Raw genomic sequence first — 20,556 nt, forward strand, 5'->3', positions numbered from 1 at the left:
CACCGCCGGAACGATCTGAACGACCTACATTTATACGTAATATCAGGGTTTATAATGGTGATAAAAGTGGGAGAACTCTTTGAAAAAAGTTTATTTGCTTAAATATAATAAATAATTTACATATTTAAAATGCCTGGCTTATCAAACTTCCATTGGAGTTACTTGGCGTAGCCGTAGGTCTCCTCGGAGGAGTCAAAGTCACCGCGGGCGCGGGCGGCGTCCTCCTCGGCGGCCTTAGCGATCTGGTCCAGCACGAACTGGGGGATGGGGTGGGGGAAGGCGGGGGCCACGGGCAGCAGGTCAGACTCGGGCTGGTAGCCGTTGGCGTCGGCGACGAACTTGACCTCGACGTGGGTGCCGTCAGGGGCGGTGTAGCTGTGGGAAGTGTGTGTTAATCGAGGGTGCAATTATTATACTGATTAATCCATTCCCGCCCCAACCTTATGGTGTTCAGCTGTGACATTGTTCAAAGGGTGTAACTGTGTGAGGCGTGACTCACGAGTAGACTCCGGACTTGACCACGGCGCCGTCGGGGCCGTCGGGGGAGCCGGACTGGGAGAGGAAGATGCCGTTGCCGGTCTGCACGTCCAGGTTGTACCTGCCGTCGTCCTCCTGGACACGCTCGTCCTTCAGGATGGGGATGAACTCGGCGCTCTCGGCGGAGAAGGAGCCGTAGGTAGGCTTGTCAGGCCTTGGGGCGGCGAGGGCCACGGCGGCCAGGGCGGCGAGGATCACCTGGGAATGAGAAACTAGTTAGATCAGTTCTGCAAAGGTTATCTGATTTGCGTATACGATATAGCTATCATTGTATGCAGTGAGAATTGCTATTATTAGTCGATAATTCATAATTATTGAAAACTTGATTCACCAGCAGCCGCTGAACTTCAGTTTCTTTCTGCTTGGCACGTCTTTCTAATAAACCGGCTTGATGAGTGTATGTAATCCTATGCTCTTTTGAATGGACATTTTTATGATATATTTCCGTTAATGGCTGTGTTGCAATAAGGGCCCAGCGCCCAGGACTTTCTCCGTTAGCCGCGGAGAATGTATCGGCCCCGCCCTGGCCGAGGCGCTACTTACGAACTTCATATTGAGGAGGCTTGAGCGGCACTGATGCCACGGCCCCTAACGGCCGGGCTTATATAGCTGCAGCGACCAGTGTCTCCATCCCGCTCTCCTGTGGACAGGCGCCGCATGCAGACATGACCTTGACATTTATGAACCTTCTCTTCGGGTACATTCAATCTCGTTCAGGCGCCGCGACTCCCGCGCCCACCAGGCACTGTCATCGGCTGTCTTGACCCAGCCACTGCCCCGGAGGCCAGTCCCTCGCTCGAAATAGTTACTCGTGCTCACTGCAGTGCATCTCTGCAACACAGCAACGCAGAATGTGACGCTCGCCGAGATTGAGCTGCTTTCAAGCTGCACTTAGGTACACTGGAGGGAGACACGGTTCTTTTAAAACTTTTTTATGAGAAGCAAATATATTTTTTTTTCTCTGATGTTTGAATTTGAAAAGCTTTTTAGTTCATCAGAAGAAGGTCAAATTCTCACACCTTTGTTTTAACTTAGTTTGATTCTCTCTCTCTCTCTTTTGTGCGACAATATATATCCATGTATTCTCGCAGGGATATTTTATGTATGCATGGCTGGCTGGTGGGATGGATGCATGTGTGTATGTATGTATGTATGGACGTGTTTTTTTTTTGTATGTGCTGCACATAGCGCCGTTAGGTAGGCTCTCTTGAAGGACTTGGTGGACGGTCCCAGCCGGTAGTGGCGCAGAATTATATTTTGCTTAGCTACCGTTCTATATGACTTACTTGTCGCATGCTGTCCCCCACTGCTCCTCTGTACCGAAGCTGTTGAGGTTTTGGTTTGGTTAAAGGTCGTGACAGCTTGTTGACGTTCTTCCGCCACATTGCGATGGTTGAAAACTGTCATCTGCTTGCGGTGAAACTTGAACCCGCACCGTTGGGATCACCTCGTCCGCGCGCTGAATGTTTGCATGTCTCAGTATCTTTCTGTCTATCTATCTATCTAACTATCTAACTATCTATCTATCTTTCTATCTACCTATCTATATTCCATTGTCTATATATTTGTCAGTCTAACCGAATGAGAGAGAAGATAGTTTTATATATATATATATATATATATATATATATATATAGAGAGAGAGAGAGAGAGAGAGAGAGAGAGAGAGAGAGAGAGAGAGAGAGAGAGAGAGAGAGAGAGAGAGAGAGAGTGTGTGTGTGTGTGTCAGCGTGTGTGTGTATGTGTGCGTGTGTGTGTGTGTGTGTGTGTGTGTGTGTGTGTGTGTGTGTGCGTGTGCGTGTGCGTGACTGTGTGTGTAGTCCAATGAAAGTATATCTATATCTATATCTATCTATCTATCTATCTATCTATCTATCTATCTATATCTATCTATCTATCTATCTATCTATCTATCTATCTATCTATCTATCTATCTATCTATCTATCTATATATATATATATATATATATATATATATATATATATATATATATATATATATATATATATATATATGTGTCTATATATATATATATATATATATATATATATGTATATATATATATATATATATATATATATATATATATATATATAAATATATATATATATATATTTTTATATATATATTTTTATTTATATATTTATATTTATATATATATAAATATATATATATATTATATGTGTGTGTGTGTGTGTGTGTGTGTGTGTGTGTGTGTGTGTGTGTGTGTGTATCTATCTATCTATCTATCTATCCATCGATCTATCTGTCTGCCTATCTATTTAGAAACAAATAATTTGACAGGCACTTGTACAGTCTTGCGAATATTTCACAACTGAACTTCTTAACTATGCTACGAAATTTTGTTCCTGCAATGCTTGGGCGGCGCTATTTCTGGACCTGCTGTCAAGCATTCAGAGTCGTGGTAACCGGACGCGGAGTGCAGCCTAGTTTTTACCTGCGACACGCCGCGCTTGACCCCGATGGTTTATGTTTCAGAAACAGACGTGAAGTTCTTGCTCCGTCGGCAAAATTAAATAAGAAATGAATGTGAACAAGTCGTATTAAGTGTTGCATGGATCAGTTATTTCATGTTCTCTCGTGTGCCTGTAACATGAAAAACTAAAATTAATTTAGTGAAGAGGAAAACCTTTTGTAAATTGATTCAGTATTCCGTATGCACCTAGAGCAGAAAGTTTCAAAGACCAGAGAACCTTCGGAAGGTCAGGGCTGCAAGGCGCTGATGAGCCACTCCCAAAAATCTCCCGACCAGCAGCCTCGTTACGCGCCGCTATAAAAGTCCGTCTGACGGACGCTCCGGCACCAGTATTCACCGGCACATCAACCATGAAGTTTGTGAGTGTTCGCTGCGGTGGTTTTTAGTGATTAATGACAGTGTTATCTGCTTTTGGAAGATATTAGTCATGACATATTAATTTACATGATTTCCTTTGTTTCTGTGATGAGTATTTCATTCAAATAATGTTTTCAGTATGTCGTAAAGTTTATGCGGTTACGGAAGCATGAATTGTTTAATTTCCAGGTGATCCTCGCCGCCCTGGCCGCCGTGGCCCTCGCCGCCCCCAAGCCTGACTACGGCTCCTTCTCCGCCGAGAGCGCCGAGTTCATCCCCATCCTGAAGGACGAGCGTGTCCAGGAGGACGACGGCAGGTACAACCTGGAAATCGAGACTGGTAACGGCATCTTCCTCTCCCAGTCCGGCTCCCCCGACGGCCCCGACGGCGCCGTGGTCAAGTCCGGAGTCTACTCGTGAGTCACGCCTCACGCAGTTACGCCTTTGAACAATGTCACAGCTGAACACCGCCATGTTGGGCGGGAATGGATTAATCAGTGTTATAATTGTACCTTTGACTAACACACTCTTCCCACAGCTACACCGCCCCTGACGGCACACCCGTCGAGGTCAAGTTCGTCGCCGACGCCAACGGCTACCAGCCCCAGTCTGACCTGCTGCCCGTGGCCCCCGCCTTCCCCCACCCCATCCCCCAGTTCGTGCTGGACCAGATCGCTAAGGCCGCCGCCGAGGACGCCGCCCGCGACTCCTCCGAGGAGGGCTACAGCTACGCCTAAAGTGCATCCTCTTCTCTGCGCTGTGTTGTGATCCGTCTCGATGTATTTATTGATCTATTTATTTTGTAATTAAAATATCAGTCTTCATAAATGGTTTTCATCAACAAATCTCCTCCGGCATTTTCTCTTGTATACACAAGGATTTGAAGCAGAAATACTGTGCAGCAAGGGTCGAACTATCATAAACGACTCCTGAAAACTGACCTCATTTTTATTTTTATTTTTATTTATTTATTTATTTTTTTTTTTTTTTTACGTCTCTGCCTATTGCGCCGGTAGACTTGCTTGAGGGGCCTGGATGGTATTCGGCCCCAGCCCGTCATGGTGCAGGCAAGTGTTTATAGTGGCGCCAACTTTTCTTGGCTCATGCTGCCCCCCGGAACTCGTTCTTGATTCTTGGACGGTTTCCTCTAGAGTCCGGGTTGATGGGTGGTCTTCAGGACAGCATGTGGGTAGTTTTAAGCCACTCGGCGGTGACTGAAAAATCCGAGGTGGTAGCGTGGGGATTCGAACCCGTGTCGTCCATCACGTGGTGAATGTGGGCCCAGCACGCTACCGCTTCAGCCACCGCCTACCCAAACCAATCATACCAATACGAGCCTTGATGTCCCGCCCCCCATCCGTCATCCCGTACAGGACAGTGGAAGGGAAATTCATGACATTTCACCTGACTCCTCCAAGCCTCTATAGTGTTTTATTGTGTGTGTCTTGGAGTTGTCCTGTTATGTCAGGCTCTGGATCGTGACGGTATCAGTCAGGTATAAATAAAAGTATTGCTGGAAGGGAAATATTTAACTGTGCCTTTCAACGTCTGGAGAGTTATGTTATTCTTCCGGACTGTTCTATACTGGAAGCTTTTAGACGTTCATTAGCAAGGCTTCAGGTGAGCTGACGCATGTTAAAAATGATTTATTTTGAATCCTTTTAGTTGTAATTATCTTAAAACTCAATGATACTTGGTTTATTTATGATTAAAGGTTGTAATGATTCTAAATAATCAATTTCCCTACTTATATCGTACATGTAGATTACATACCGCCCAAGCTATTGCGGCCGAGAAAAGATGGCCTCTGTTCTGTCAGACCTTTCAGACATCGCTTTCCACGGTGAACTGTTTTGTCAATAGAAATTATGGCACGAAAATGGTGCTCGCGGGGCCCCGTGTTTACTTTCTTGCAGCGGCTCCGGTAAAAAATCGCAGCGTGAGTCAAGCGGCAAGGACAGCCGCGTCACCTAAAAGATATGACCGACTTACTCGGCTTGGCTGACGCCAGTCGATAGAGTCGGTCTGTCGGCACCCTGCTACAGACTGCCATTGGCAAAGGCCCGTGCTCCCCCATTTTAGGGGAGAGTAAATATTTAACGACAATAAACACAGGCCGTCAGAGACACGCCAGAACTCATCGACAGACCAACGTGGTCAGGTCGGCTGACGTCAGCTAATAAAGTCGGTCTGTCGGTACCCTGCTACGGGCCACCATAAATTGTCAAAGGCCCGTGCTCCCTCTTTGAGGAGGGAGCAATCTTTAAACAACAACAACAACACAGTCTGTGCAGACCGCCAGCGTCCCTCAAGAAACGCTAACGATGATTGTGGCACGGATAAGGAATAAATGTGTAGGACTGTTGCTGTGTGACTCAGCGCCATGTCACGTGTGCCACTGATGGCTCGGGGTGACCTTCTCTACTGTTTTGACTCTCTTTGTTAAATGCCCGTTGTCGTACATGCTTCAGGACATTTTTTTTTTAAACTGTCGGTAAAACAATTATTTCTTTAACAACGTTTTACTACCTGCCTTCTTCTCGATAAATTTTCTTTGTTTTCTTCCAATGAGTCACTGAACAATTAGTGCTATTTTTCTTGTTTGTCCTTGAGCTTCCTCGCTTACTCTAAAGGAAATATCAAATATATATTTGCAGTAATGAAATTTCTCGGTGGTAAGCATTCTATAACATGTCTCTAAAATGTCCGCGCGCGCGAGCGCAGACGTGTGTGTGTGTGTGTGTGTGTGTGTGTGTGTGTGTGTGTGTGTGTGTGTGTGTGTGTGTGTGTGTGTGTGTGTGTGTGTGTGTGTGTGTGTGTGTGTGTGTGTGTGTGTGTGTGTGTGTGTGTGTGTGTGTGTGTGTGTGTGTGTGTGTGTGTGTGTGTGTGTGTGTGTGTGTGTGTGTGTGTGTGTGTGTGTGTGTGTCCGAGGAAACACATTTAGTGCTACAGTGTCGTGTGCATCAGCGTTATGAATGTAAGCACTTAATATGTGGTAGTGAATAATTTCTAAGATTCCTTTCAAGCATTATTTCCCACACAGAAGTACTGATGAAAGTATTCACTAAAAGATGTGCCAATCTGCAGAAACATTGTCAGAATTCGCGCCATGACGTTTATCCGAGTATTGTATTTATATTACCTGCCTCGTTTTTGCAACGTGTAACACTACAGATGTGAGGCTAAAAAATGGTGCAACAGATCTAACGCACTGACCCAGAAAGGCTCCGAGACCCGAGAACCTTGAGAAGGTCAGGGCCGCGAGGCGTCGAAGAGCGCCCCTCCCCAAAGCTCCAACCAGCAGCCTCGTTACGCGCCGCTATAAAAGCCCGTCTGACGAAGGGTCCGGCACCAGTACCTCACCGGCACATCAACCATGAAGTTTGTGAGTGTTCGCTCCGGTGTTGTTTATTGTTAATTAATGACAGTGTTCTTAGCAATCGAAAGTAATGACAATAATTTACATTTGTTTCAAGTGAAGAGTATTTCATTTTTGTTTATTATCAATATAATCATACGGTTAACGAAGCATGAATTGTTTAATTTCCAGGTGATCCTCGCCGCCCTGGCCGCCGTGGCCCTCGCCGCCCCCAAGCCTGACTACGGCTCCTTCTCCGCCGAGAGCGCCGAGTTCATCCCCATCCTGAAGGACGAGCGTGTCCAGGAGGACGACGGCAGGTACAACCTGGATATCGAGACCGGCAACGGCATCTTCCTCTCCCAGTCCGGCTCCCCCGACGGCCCCGACGGCGCCGTGGTCAAGTCCGGAGTCTACTCGTGAGTCACGCCTCACACAGTTACGCCTTTGAACAATGTCACAGCTGAACACCGCCATGTTGGGGCGGTAATGGATTAATCAGTGTTATAATTGTACCTTTGACTAACACACTCTTCCCACAGCTACACCGCCCCTGACGGCACACCCGTCGAGGTCAAGTTCGTCGCCGACGCCAACGGCTACCAGCCCCAGTCTGACCTGCTGCCCGTGGCCCCCGCCTTCCCCCACCCCATCCCGCAGTTCGTGCTGGACCAGATCGCTAAGGCCGCCGCCGAGGACGCCGCCCGCGACTCCTCCGAGGAGGGCTACAGCTACGCCTAAAGTGCATCCTCTTCTCTGCGCTGTGTTGTGATCCGTCTCGATGTATTTATTGATCTATTTATTTTGTAAATAAAATATCAGTCTTCATAAATGGTTTCCATCAACAAATCTCATCCGACATTTTCTCTTGTATACACAAGGATTTGAAGCAGAAATACTGTGCAGCAAGGGTCGAACTATCATAAACGACTCCTGAAAACTGACCTCATACCAATACGAGCCTTGATGTCCCGCCCCCCATCCGTCATCCCGTACAGGACAGTGGAAGGGAAATTCATGACCTTCCACCTGACGCCTCCAAGCCTCTTTAGTGTTTTATTGTGTGTGTCTTGGAGTTGTCCTGTTATGTCAGGCTCTGGATCGTGACGGTATCAGTCAGGTATAAATAAAAGTATTACTTATGCTGCTGGAAGGGAAATATTTAACTGTGCCTTTGTATTGCTTCAAGACAGCGTGACCAACCTCAAGAGTCATGGGATCCTGTGTTCAGTCGCCTCGTCAAGTGTGTCACCCACACTTTGTTAATTCAGTGCACCAAGAGTTACTAGAATGTACACATTCTAGTACATTCTAGTGTACATTCTAGTAACTCTTGGTGCACAGTAGTCAATTGCTGAGGATGATCATACGCTAATAGTGTTCGGTACAAATGTCCGAAGACCAACGCTTGAAAAAACCATAGATAGAAGTTTGTTCTTGTGATTAATGCTTCCATCCTTTCCTTACCTATCTATGGGAGTACAGGTGCAGTTTTCGTTGCAAGATGCTACTGAGAAAATACTGCTGCTTTTGTAAAGCCTTTATGCGCAAAACTTGTAAAAACTGGAACCAAAAAATACGTGACATGACTTGACCCCATTTGGTATATGCCAGTCTGCGACCGGCTGTTTGATTGTCACCGGCGCATGGAGTCCATTCCTCAGGATGGCCCGATACTGGAAGCTTTTAGACATTTATCCGCCGACAGACACCTCTCTAACTAACAGTAGGGCTTCAGGGTGGACTGCTAGACGTTGATAATTTCCTTTAAAAACTTTTCGTTTGCTTTATTTTAAAACTCCGTCGTATTTGTTAGTTTATATACGTTAATATATTATAATGATTATAAAGAATCACTTTTGCTTCATTTATTGTCCATGTAGAGTACATTCCTCTCAGGCTATTGGGGCTATTTAGGCCGTAAAATGGTCTTTATATTGTTAGATCTTTCATACACCGCTCTGCACGGAATTCCGCTTTTGAAAATAAAAATTGTCGCACGAAAATGGGGAGAGCGAGACCAGAGTTTGCTTCCCCGCAACGGCTCAAAACAGCAGCACAGCGTGCGTCAAGCAGCGCGGACAGCCGCGTCGCAATAAAAGTCTGTGTGGGCCAGCACAGGCCGTGCAGTCCCGCAGCGTCTCTCAAGGAATACTAGCGATGCTTTGGCATGGTTAAGTAAAGATTGTGCAGTGCTGCTGTTTAAATCAACACCTTGTCAGTTGTGGCAATGGTGGCTTGGGGTGACCTTCATTACTGTCTCAGACGCTGTTTGTTGAACGCCGATTATCATCAGTGGTTCAGGACACTGTTTAGTGTGTTTTGCTCGTCTTTTTAACCCTCAGTAAAACTATTTCCTCTTTTCTGAAACAACGTTTTACTACCTGCCATCTCGATAAACCTTTCACATTTTCTTCCGATGGGTTAATGAACAATTATTTTTTTTAATTTTATCATTTGTCTTTGATGTATGTCCTACCTGTGTTTCTGTGTGTGTGTGTTCTGTAGTGTGTGTGTGTCTGTGTGTGTGTGTGTGTGTGTGTGTGGTGTGTGCGTGTGTTTGTGTGAGTGTGTGTGTGTGTGTGTGTGTGTGTGTGTGTGTGTGTGTGTGTGTGTGTGTGTGTGTGTGTGTGTGTGTGTGTGTGTGTGTGTGTGTGTGTGTGTGTGTGTGTGTGTGTGTGTGTGTGTGTGTGTGTGTGTGTGTGTGTGTGTGTGTGTGTGTGTGTGTGTGTGTGTGTGTGTGTGTGTGTGTGTGTGTGTGTGTGTGTGTGTGTGTGTGTGTGTGTGTGTGTGTGTGTGTGTGTGTGTGTGTGTGTGTGTGTGTGTGTGTGTGTGTGTGTGTGTGTGTGTGTGTGTGTGTGTGTGTGTGTGTGTGTGTGTGTGTGTGTGTGTGTGTGTGTGTGTGTGTGTGTGTGTGTGTGTGTGTGTGTGTGTGTGTGTGTGTGTGTGTGTGTGTGTGTGTGTGTGTGTGTGTGTGTGTGTGTGTGTGTGTGTGTGTGTGTGTGTGTGTGTGTGTGTGTGTGTGTGTGTGTGTGTGTGTGTGTGTGTGTGTGTGTGTGTGTGGTAATGAATCGTTCATAAGAATCCTTTCAATAAATGTTTCCGACACAGAAGTACTGATGATGCTAATTCCAAAATAGATATATGTCAAAACTCGCTGTGACGCTAATTTATATTGTATGTTTATTACCTGTCCATTTCTAGTTGGCCCAATGTTTCAATGTGTAACACTACAGATGTATGGCTAAAAAAATTTGCAACAGATCTAATGCATTCACCCAGAAAGGCTCCGGGACCCGAGAACCTTGAGAAGGTCAGGGCCGCCAGCCGTCGATGAGCGCCCCTTCCCAAAGCCTCGACCAGCAGCCTCGTTACGCGCCGCTATAAAAGCCCGTCTGACGAAGGCTCCGGCACCAGTACCTTACCGGCATATCAACCATGAAATTTGTGAGTGTTCGCTCCGGCGCTGCTTATTGCTAATTAATGACAGTGTTCTTTGCTGCAGAGAGACATCGGTCATGACATGATAATTTCCATTATTTGATTTGTTTCAAAAGAAAAGTAATTCATTTTTGTTTGTTCTCAATATATCAAGAAGTTCATACGGTTAACGAAGCATGAATTGTTTAATTTCCAGGTGATCCTCGCCGCCCTGGCCGCCGTGGCCCTCGCCGCCCCCAAGCCTGACTACGGCTCTTTCTCCGCCGAGAGCGCCGAGTTCATCCCCATCCTGAAGGACGAGCGTGTCCAGGAGGACGACGGCAGGTACAACCTGGACATCGAGACCGGCAACGGCATCTTCCTCTCCCAGTCCGGCTCCCCCGACGGCCCCGACGGCGCCGTGGTCAAGTCCGGAGTCTACTCGTGAGTCACGCCTCAGCTCAGCCGCACTGCTCGCTAGGCGGCAGTGGCGGACGAATCTTGGCAATTAGTTTTGTGCATCTGTCATCGCAGCTGAGCCTCGGCTGACACACTGTCTTTCCTTCCACAGCTACACCGCCCCTGACGGCACACCCGTCGAGGTCAAGTTCGTCGCCGACGCCAACGGCTACCAGCCCCAGTCTGACCTGCTGCCCGTGGCCCCCGCCTTCCCCCACCCCATCCCCCAGTTCGTGCTGGACCAGATCGCCTTCGCCGCCGCCGAGGACGCCGCCCGCGACTCCTCCGAGGAGGGCTACAGCTACGCCTAAAGTGCATCCTCTTCTCTGCGCTGTGTTGTGATCCGTCTCGATGTATTTATTGATCTATTTATTTTGTAAATAAAATATCAGTCTTCATAAATGGTTTTCATCAACAAATCTCACCCGGCATTTTCACTTCTATCTTTAAGTAACAATTTAAAGCAGAAATGCTCTGCAGCACAGTTCGACATATCATAAGGGACACTCGAAAACTGACCTTAGACCAATTCAAGCCTTGAACTGCCGCCCTCCGTCCATCATCCCGTACAGGACAGTGGCAGGGAAATTTACGACATTCCAAGTGACGCCTCCAAGCCTCTCGTGACCTTCAGTGTTTTATTGTGTGTCTTGAGTTGTCCAGCTATGTCAGGCTCTGGGTCGTGCTGGCGTCAGTCGTGCCATAAGTACTGGTATTTCTCTACTGAAGGCATACGTACATTGAGGCTGTTCCAAAGTAATGCTACAAGACAGCCTGACCGAACTCATGTATTGTAGAATCTGGTGTTCAGTAGTCTCGTGAGGGGCGTCACCAACTCGATACTTACAAGTCTTAGGGCACATTGGTTAATTGCTGGGAACGGGTAACTGATAATAATATCCGAAATTTTTTAACTGCAACATTCTTAAAAAGAAGAAAAAGACGAATCATTGTACTTCCATGTTTAAAAATTTTCTTCTCTCTCTCTCTCTCTCTCTCTCTCTCTCTCTCTCTCTCTCTCTCTCTCTCTCTCTCTCTCTCTCTCTCTCTCTCTCTCTCTCTCTCTCTCTCTCTCTCTCTCTCTCTCTCTCTCTCTCTCTCTCTCTCTCTCTCTCTCTCTCTCTCTCTCTCTCTTTTTTTTATTTAAACAGGGCTTACAGAAGATTGTGCTAACGTTGAAGGTTTTAAGCTTCATCTATCTATAGCTACATACAAGACACATTGAATTACTGCCTAGAAGTCCTAATCCAGCTGTTCACCTCCCGCTTGAAGTGACGCGCGATGGTGGAGGTCGGTGTGCGAACAAGCTGGTTCCACAGGCGGCTGTAGCGGGGCTGGAAGGAGCGGAAGTGGTGTTCTGTCCTGGAGAAGGGTACAGCCACTTGTTCCTGTCTGTGGGGTGCTGCTCGGGTGGAGTGTATGGGGGTTGGGGGCGCGGGGAGCTTGAGAGCTGCCAGGTGGGGTGTGTTTAGGTTGTGTGGCTTGAACATTACACACAGGCCTGCCACATCCCTGAGCTCCTGGAGAGGTTGCAGGGAGCCTCGCGCGTGCTGAGGACCTGTGCGCTGTATCAGACGCTGGGCTCTGGCCTGGACACGATCCAGCGTTGCAAGGTAGGATGGAGGGCAGGAGGACCAGGCGAGGGGGGAGTACTCCATGAGGGGGCGTACTTGTGCCTTATAGAGCACCTCAGTCCCTTTGGCGTCAAGTAGATGGGAGATGCGCCGTACACAGCTGAGTTTCCATGCTTCATTTTTTTATTTCTCTCTCTCTCTCTCTCTCTCTCTCTCTCTCTCTCTCTCTCTCTCTCTCTCTCTCTCTCTCTCTCTCTCTCTCTCTCTCTCTCTCTCTCTCTCTCTCTCTCTCTCTCTCTCTCTCTCTCTCTCTCTCTCTCTCTCTTTTTTATTCTTTTATTTATACAAATTACACGTTTATATTACAGAGTTCAATGTAGTGCACATTACACACAGTTACAGTGTTTTCAGGCCAAAGGAAATATGTTTAGTGTTCCCTATCTGAAGGCCCAGCTCGAATGCAAGGAAGCAAGATCATAATATAAATAAATTAATTCTGAATACATTTGCCTTCAAGAAGTTGACAGTATGACAGTTATTTTATAGGAGTGCCGTTGATACTATTTCGAATAAGTTTGACGAGTTTCACAAAAAAATGCGGTCAGTATTCACACTTTCACATTTACATCGATATTTTTTTGCCAGTTATCCCGCTGCTGCGGCCAGCAACACGACATTTGAGGAAAAAATATTAGATCAGCTACTCCTATTCACCTGACCCAGAAATGCTATGAGACCCGAGAACTTTCAGAAGGTCAAGGCTGCGAGGAGCCGATGATCGTTCCTCCCTAAAGCCCTGACCAGCAGCCTCGTTACGCGCCGCTATAAAAGCCCGTCTGACGAAGGCTCCGGCACCAGTACCTCACCGGCACATCAACCATGAAGTTTGTGAGTGATCGCTCCGGCGCTGCTGATTGTTAATCATTGAGAGTGTTCTTTGCTGCTGAGAGACATCGGTCATGACATGATAATTTGCATGGTTTGATTTGTTTCTGTGAGGTATTTCCTTTTTGTTTGTTGTCAGAATATTGCGAAGTTCATGCGGTTATGAAAGCATGATCTGTTTAATTCCAGGTGATCCTCGCCGCCCTGGCCGCCGTGGCCCTCGCCGCCCCAAGGCCTGACAAGCCTACCTACGGCTCCTTCTCCGCCGAGAGCGCCGAGTTCATCCCCATCCTGAAGGACGAGCGTGTCCAGGAGGACGACGGCAGGTACAACCTGGACGTGGAAACCGGCAACGGCATCTTCCTCTCCCAGTCCGGCTCCCCCGACGGCCCCGACGGCGCCGTGATCAAGTCCGGAGTCTACTCGTGAGTCACGCCTCACACAGTTACGCCTTTGAACAATGTCACAGCTGAACACCGCCATGTTGGGGCGGGAATGGATTAATCAGTGTTATAATTGTACCTTTGACTAACACACTCTTCCCACAGCTACACCGCCCCTGACGGCACACCCGTCGAGGTCAAGTTCGTCGCCGACGCCAACGGCTACCAGCCCCAGTCTGACCTGCTGCCCGTGGCCCCCGCCTTCCCCCACCCCATCCCCCAGTTCGTGCTGGACCAGATCGCCTTCGCCGCCGCCGAGGACGCAGCCCGCGACTCCTCCGAGGAGGGCTACAGCTACGCCTAAAGTGCATCCTCTTCTCTGCGCTGCGTTGTGATCCGTCTCGATGTATTTATTGATCTATTTATTTTGTAAATAAAATATCAGTCCTCATAACTACTTTTAATCAACAAATTTTCCCCAGCATTTTCACTTCTATATTATACGGTTCACAAATAAAATAAACCTCAGTAATACGGGTCGAAAAATCCTCAATTAATCAATGAATGGGGGTATACGCCGAGGGGCGCGTCGCCTCGCCCACCTTATCATAAGAACACTTGAAAACTGACTTTGGACTATTTCAACCCTTGATTTTCCACCCTTTATCCATCATCGCTTATAATACAGAGGAAGTTAAGTTTAAGAAATTTCAAGTGACGCCTCCAAGCTTCCCGTGACCTTTATTAATGATTTTTTGTCTCCTGAGTTGTCCCGTTATGTCAGGCTCTGGATCGTCCTGGCGTGGCGTCAGTCAGGACATAAGTGCAGGTATTTCTTTACTGAAGGTTCACGTACATTGAGGCTGTGCCAGAGTAGTGCGTCAAGACAGGCTGACCACACTCACCAACTATGGAGTCTAGCGTTGAGTTGTTTCGTTATGTGTGTCACTAACCTTTACTTAGAACCCTTTCTGTACATTGTTTTGTTAATTATTGAGGATAGTCATCCGCAAATAGTTTTCGGAACAAATGTTCAAAGCGCAACGCTTGAAAAACGAGAGATATAAATTTATTCTTATGATTGTCGCTTCCATCCTTTTGTTATCTATCTTTGGGAGTAGCTTATTACAGGTGTAGTTTTCTTTGAAAGATGCTAAATAGAAAATACTGCGGTATTTTTAAATCATTTGTGTGCAAAACTTATAAAAACTGGAACCAAATATTGCTGACAATATTTTAACCCATTATATGCCAGCCTGCGGTCGACTGTTTGATTGTAATCGACGTATGCGTCACTCATTCCTCAAAATGGGCCTACAGTGAAAACTTTTCGACGTTTATCAGCTCACCAAGACCTCTTTAACTATCAGTAAGGCTTCAGGGTGGGCTGCTTCATGTTGATTTTCATTAAAACGTATTTGTTTGAATTGTTTTCAAACTGAAAGTTATTTGTTGGTTTGCTTATCATTAAATGTTATAATGATCGAAAATAATCGCTCTCCCTCCCTTCATATTGTACATGTAGATTACATTCCGCTCAGGCTATTGTGATCTTAAACCGATGGCCTGTGCTTTGTTAGATCCTTCAAACATCGGTTCCTACGGTTTTCTGCTTCGTAAACAAAAATTATCGCACGAGAATGGTGATCGCGGGGCCCCGAGTTCACGTCCTTGCCACGGCACCGGTATAAAAGCCCACGTGCGTCCAGCAGCGCGGACAGCCGCACCACTATAAAGGTCTGGCCGCGCCACACAGGCTGTGCAAACCGCCAGCGTGCCTCAAGAAACACTAGCGATGATTTTGGCACGAGTAAGGAAAAAAAATTAGTTGTGTTGCTGTTTTACTCAACGCCATGTCAACTGTGGCACTGATGGCTTGGGCTGACCTTCAGTACTGTTTGTTCAATGCTTCAGGATGGGTTTTTTTGGCTCATCTTTCAAATTGTCGGTAAAATAATTGCCAAATTTCTTTAACAACTTTCTATAACCTGCCGCTTTCTCGACAAATATTCCTTTTTTTTCTCCAATGAGTCACTGAACATTTAGCTTTTCAAAATCATGTTTGCAGTCACCAAAATCTCTTGATGGGGTTCATTTAGTAACATGTGTCTCCAATTTATGTGTGTGACTGTGTGTGTGTGTGTGTGTTTGTGTGTGTGTGTGTGTGTGTGTGTGTGTGTGTGTGTGTGTGTGTGTGTGTGTGTGTGTGTGTGTGTGTGTGGTGGGGTGGTCATGTGACCGTGGAGGTTTTGATCTCTGTGTGTGTGTATGGGTCCAAGGTACAAGGAATGGTAATTAATCATTATCTGATTGATTTTAAGAAGTATTTATGACATCAATGTATTTCTGATAGCATTTATAAGAAAAAAAATATATAGGAATATACAGAAAATATTTTCAGAATTCCTTCCATGACGTTTATCTGGGTATTGTATTTTATTACCTGCCCCGCTTTGGCAATGTGTAACACCACAGATGTGCCGCTAAAAAATGATGCAACAGATCTAATGCACTGACCCAAAAAAGGCTCCGAGACCCGAAAACCTTCAGAAGGTCAAGGCTGCGAGGCGCCGATGAGCGCCCCTCCCCAAAGCCTCGACCAGCAGCCTCGTTACGCGCCGCTATAAAAGCCCGTCTGACGAAGGGTCCGGCACCAGTACCTCACCGGCACATCAACCATGAAGTTTGTGAGTGTTCGCACCGGCGCTGCTAATTGTTGATAAATGACAGTGTTCTTAGCTGCTCAGAGATATCGGTCATGACATGATAATTTGCATGATTTGATTTGTTTCAAAAGAAGAGTATTTCATTTTTGTTTGTTGTCAGTATATTACGAAGTTCATGCAGTTAACGAAGCATGAATTGCTTAATTTCCAGGTGATCCTCGCCGCCCTGGCCGCCGTGGCCCTCGCCGCCCCCAAGCCTGACTACGGCTCCTTCTCCGCCGAGAGCGCCGAGTTCATCCCCATCCTGAAGGACGAGCGTGTCCAGGAGGACGACGGCAGGTACAACCTGGACGTGGAGACCGGTAACGGCATCTTCCTCTCCCAGTCCGGCTCCCCCGACGGCCCCGACGGCGCCGTGGTCAAGTCCGGAGTCTACTCGTGAGTCACGCCTCACACAGTTACGCCTTTGAACAATGTCACAGCTGAACACCGCCATGTTGGGGCGGGAATGGATTAATCAGTGTTATAATTGTACCTTTGACTATCACACTCTTCCCACAGCTACACCGCCCCTGACGGCACACCCGTCGAGGTCAAGTTCGTCGCCGACGCCAACGGCTACCAGCCCCAGTCTGACCTGCTGCCCGTGGCCCCCGCCTTCCCCCACCCCATCCCCCAGTTCGTGCTGGACCAGATCGCCTTCGCCGCCGCCGAGGACGCAGCCCGCGACTCCTCCGAGGAGGGCTACAGCTACGCCTAAAGTGCATCCTCTTCTCTGCGCTGTGTTGTGATCCGTCTCGATGTATTTATTGATCTATTTATTTTGTAAATAAAATATCAGTCTTCATAAATGGTTTCCATCAACAAATCTCATCCGACATTTTCTCTTGTATACACAAGGATTTGAAGCAGAAATACTGTGCAGCAAGGGTCGAACTATCATAAACGACTCCTGAAAACTGACCTCATACCAATACGAGCCTTGATGTCCCGCCCCCCATCCGTCATCCCGTACAGGACAGTGGAAGGGAAATTCATGACCTTCCACCTGACGCCTCCAAGCCTCTTTAGTGTTTTATTGTGTGTGTCTTGGAGTTGTCCTGTTATGTCAGGCTCTGGATCGTGACGGTATCAGTCAGGTATAAATAAAAGTATTACTTATGCTGCTGGAAGGGAAATATTTAACTGTGCCTTTGTATTGCTTCAAGTCAGGGTGACCAACCTCAAGAGTCATGGGATCCTGTGTTCAGTCGCTTCGTCAAGTGTGTCACCCACACTTTGCTTACAACTGTGCACCAAGAGTTACTAGAATGTACACATTCTAGTACATTCTAGTACATTCTAGTGTACATTCTAGTAACTCTTGGTGCACAGTAGTCAATTGCTGAGGATGATCATACGCTAATAGTGTTCGGTACAAATGTCCGAAGACCAACGCTTGAAAAAACCATAGATAGAAGTTTGTTCTTGTGATTAATGCTTCCATCCTTTCCTTACCTATCTATGGGAGTACAGGTGCAGTTTTCGTTGCAAGATGCTACTGAGAAAATACTGCTGCTTTTGTAAAGCCTTTATGCGCAAAACTTGTAAAAACTGGAACCAAAAAATACGTGACATGACTTGACCCCATTTGGTATATGCCAGTCTGCGACCGGCTGTTTGATTGTCACCGGCGCATGGAGTCCATTCCTCAGGATGGCCCGATACTGGAAGCTTTTAGACATTTATCCGCCGACAGACACCTCTCTAACTAACAGTAGGGCTTCAGGGTGGACTGCTAGACGTTGATAATTTCCTTTAAAAACTTTTCGTTTGCTTTATTTTAAAACTCCGTCGTATTTGTTAGTTTATATACGTTAATATATTATAATGATTATAAAGAATCACTTTTGCTTCATTTATTGTCCATGTAGAGTACATTCCTCTCAGGCTATTGGGGCTATTTAGGCCGTAAAATGGTCTTTATATTGTTAGATCTTTCATACACCGCTCTGCACGGAATTCCGCTTTTGAAAATAAAAATTGTCGCACGAAAATGGGGAGAGCGAGACCAGAGTTTGCTTCCCTGCAACGGCTCAAAACAGCAGCACAGCGTGCGTCAAGCAGCACGGACAGCCGCGTCGCAATAAAAGTCTGTGTGGGCCAGCACAGGCCGTGCAGTCCCGCAGCGTCTCTCAAGGAATACTAGCGATGCTTTGGCATGGTTAAGTAAAGATTGTGCAGTGCTGCTGTTTAAATCAACACCTTGTCAGTTGTGGCAATGGTGGCTTGGGGTGACCTTCATTACTGTCTCAGACGCTGTTTGTTGAACGCCGATTATCATCAGTGGTTCAGGACACTGTTTAGTGTGTTTTGCTCGTCTTTTTAACCCTCAGTAAAACTATTTCCTCTTTTCTGAAACAACGTTTTACTACCTGCCATCTCGATAAACCTTTCTCATTTTCTTCCGATGGGTTAATGAACAATTATTTTTTTTAATTTTATCATTTGTCTTTGATCTGCCTCCCTTACTGTGAAGAAAATGTCATATGTATGTTTGCAGTAGCCAAGTTTCTTGGTGGTGAGCATTCTGTAACATGCGTCTCTAAACTGTGCGAATGTGTGTGTGTGTGTGTGTGTGTGTGTGTGTGTGTGTGTGTGTGTGTGTGTGTGTGTGTGTGTGTGTGTGTGTGTGTGTGTGTGTGTGTGTGTGTGTGTGTGTGTGTGTGTGTGTGTGTGTGTGTGTGTGTGTGTGTGTGTGTGTGTGTGTGTGTGTGTGTGTGTGTGTGTGTGTGTGTGTGTGTGTGTGTGTGTGTGTGTGTGTGTGTGTGTGTGTGTGTGTGTGTGTGTGTGTGTGTGTGTGTGTGTGTGTGTGTGTGTGTGTGTGTGTGTGTGTGTGTGTGTGTGTGTGTGTGTGTGTGTGTGTGTGTGTGTGTGTGTGTGTGTGTGTGTGTGTGTGTGTGTGTGTGTGTGTGTGTGTGTGTGTGTGTGTGTGTGTGTGTGTGTGTGTGTGTGTGTGTGTGTGTGTGTGTGTGTGTGTGTGTGTGTGTGTGTATGTGTGTGTGTGTGTGTGTGTGTGTGTGTGTGTGTGTGTGTGTGTGTGTGTGTGTGTGTGTGTGTGTGTGTGTGTGTGTGTGTGTGTGTGTGTGTGTGTGTGTGTGTGTGTGTGTGTGTGTGTGTAATGAATCGTTCATAAGAATCCTTTCAATAAATGTTTCCGACATAGAAGTACTGATGATGCTAATTCCAAAATAGATATATGTCAAAACTCGCTGTGACGCTAATTTATATTGTATGTTTATTACCTGTCCATTTCTAGTTGGCCCAATGTTTCAATGTGTAACACTACAGATGTATGGCTAAAAAAAATTGCAACAAATCTAATGCATTCACCCAGAAAGGCTCCGGGACCCGAGAACCTTCAGAAGGTCAGGGCCGCCAGCCGTCGATGAGCGCCCCTTCCCAAAGCCTCGACCAGCAGCCTCGTTACGCGCCGCTATAAAAGCCCGTCTGACGAAGGCTCCGGCACCAGTACCTCACCGGCACATCAACCATGAAGTTTGTGAGTGTTCGCTCCGGCGCTGCTTATTGTTAATTAATGACAGTGTTCTTTGCTGCTGAGAGACATCGGTCATGACATGATAATTTCCATTATTTGATTTGTTTCAAAAGAAGAGTAATTCATTTTTGTTTGTTCTCAATATATCATGAAGTTCATGCGGTTAACGAAGCATGAATTGTTTAATTTCCAGGTGATCCTCGCCGCCCTGGCCGCCGTGGCCCTCGCCGCCCCCAAGCCTGACTACGGCTCTTTCTCCGCCGAGAGCGCCGAGTTCATCCCCATCCTGAAGGACGAGCGTGTCCAGGAGGACGACGGCAGGTACAACCTAGACATCGAGACCGGCAACGGCATCTTCCTCTCCCAGTCCGGCTCCCCTGACGGCCCCGACGGCGCCGTGGTCAAGTCCGGAGTCTACTCGTGAGTCACGCCTCAGCTCAGCCGCACTGCTCGCTAGGCGGCAGTGGCGGACGAATCTTGGCAATTAGTTTTGTGCATCTGTCATCGCAGCTGAGCCTCGGCTGACACACTGTCTTTCCTTCCACAGCTACACCGCCCCTGACGGCACACCCGTCGAGGTCAAGTTCGTCGCCGACGCCAACGGCTACCAGCCCCAGTCTGACCTGCTGCCCGTGGCCCCCGCCGTCCCCCCCCCCCACCCCCCCGTCGGGCTGGCCCCGATCGCCGTCGCCGCCGCCGCCGAGGACGCCGCCCGCGACTCCTCCGAGGAGGGCTACAGCTACGCCTAAAGTGCATCCTCTTCTCTGCGCTGTGTTGTGATCCGTCTCGATGTATTTATTGATCTATTTATTTTGTAAATAAAATATCATTCATCATAAATGGTTTTCATCAACAAATCTCACCCGGCATTTTCACTTCTA

At 47.0% G+C, this 20,556-nt stretch overlaps 2 protein-coding genes across 28 annotated transcripts in view; one reads left to right on the forward strand and one right to left on the reverse strand.

Moving 5' to 3' along the window:
* Nucleotides 1-74: 74 nt before the first annotated feature.
* LOC126987695 (cuticle protein AMP1A-like) lies at nucleotides 75-1,237 on the reverse strand. Its single transcript, XM_050844837.1, has 3 exons — nucleotides 1,081-1,237; nucleotides 500-735; nucleotides 75-375 (listed from the first exon to the last, which is right to left on the reverse strand). The coding sequence occupies exons 1-3, from the start codon at nucleotides 1,087-1,089 to the stop codon at nucleotides 159-161; spliced, it is 462 nt and encodes a 153-aa protein (XP_050700794.1). The 5' UTR covers nucleotides 1,090-1,237; the 3' UTR covers nucleotides 75-158.
* A 1,992-nt stretch (nucleotides 1,238-3,229) lies between these two features.
* Nucleotides 3,230-20,556, forward strand: part of LOC126987698 (cuticle protein AMP1A-like) — a 49,620-nt gene continuing 32,293 nt past the window's right edge. For 2 of the 27 annotated variants that reach the window (XM_050844865.1, XM_050844853.1), the window contains exon 1: nucleotides 19,530-19,678. In XM_050844865.1, coding sequence (XP_050700822.1) covers nucleotides 19,670-19,678 — 9 coding nt within the window. In that variant the 5' untranslated portion in view covers nucleotides 19,530-19,669. Of the gene's footprint in view, nucleotides 3,395-3,581; nucleotides 3,809-3,930; nucleotides 4,221-6,637; nucleotides 6,778-6,942; nucleotides 7,170-7,292; nucleotides 7,583-10,032; nucleotides 10,198-10,387; nucleotides 10,615-10,741; nucleotides 11,032-12,988; nucleotides 13,092-13,277; nucleotides 13,514-13,636; nucleotides 13,940-16,028; nucleotides 16,159-16,348; nucleotides 16,576-16,698; nucleotides 16,989-19,529; nucleotides 19,679-19,868; nucleotides 20,096-20,222; nucleotides 20,516-20,556 lie in introns of those variants that run through there. The other 25 variants (XM_050844879.1, XM_050844877.1, XM_050844874.1 and 22 more) reach the window with 25 other exon arrangements.

This window comes from Eriocheir sinensis, chromosome 66 (genome assembly GCF_024679095.1).
Source record: "Eriocheir sinensis breed Jianghai 21 chromosome 66, ASM2467909v1, whole genome shotgun sequence".
Taxonomy (NCBI): Eukaryota; Metazoa; Arthropoda; class Malacostraca; order Decapoda; family Varunidae; genus Eriocheir; species Eriocheir sinensis.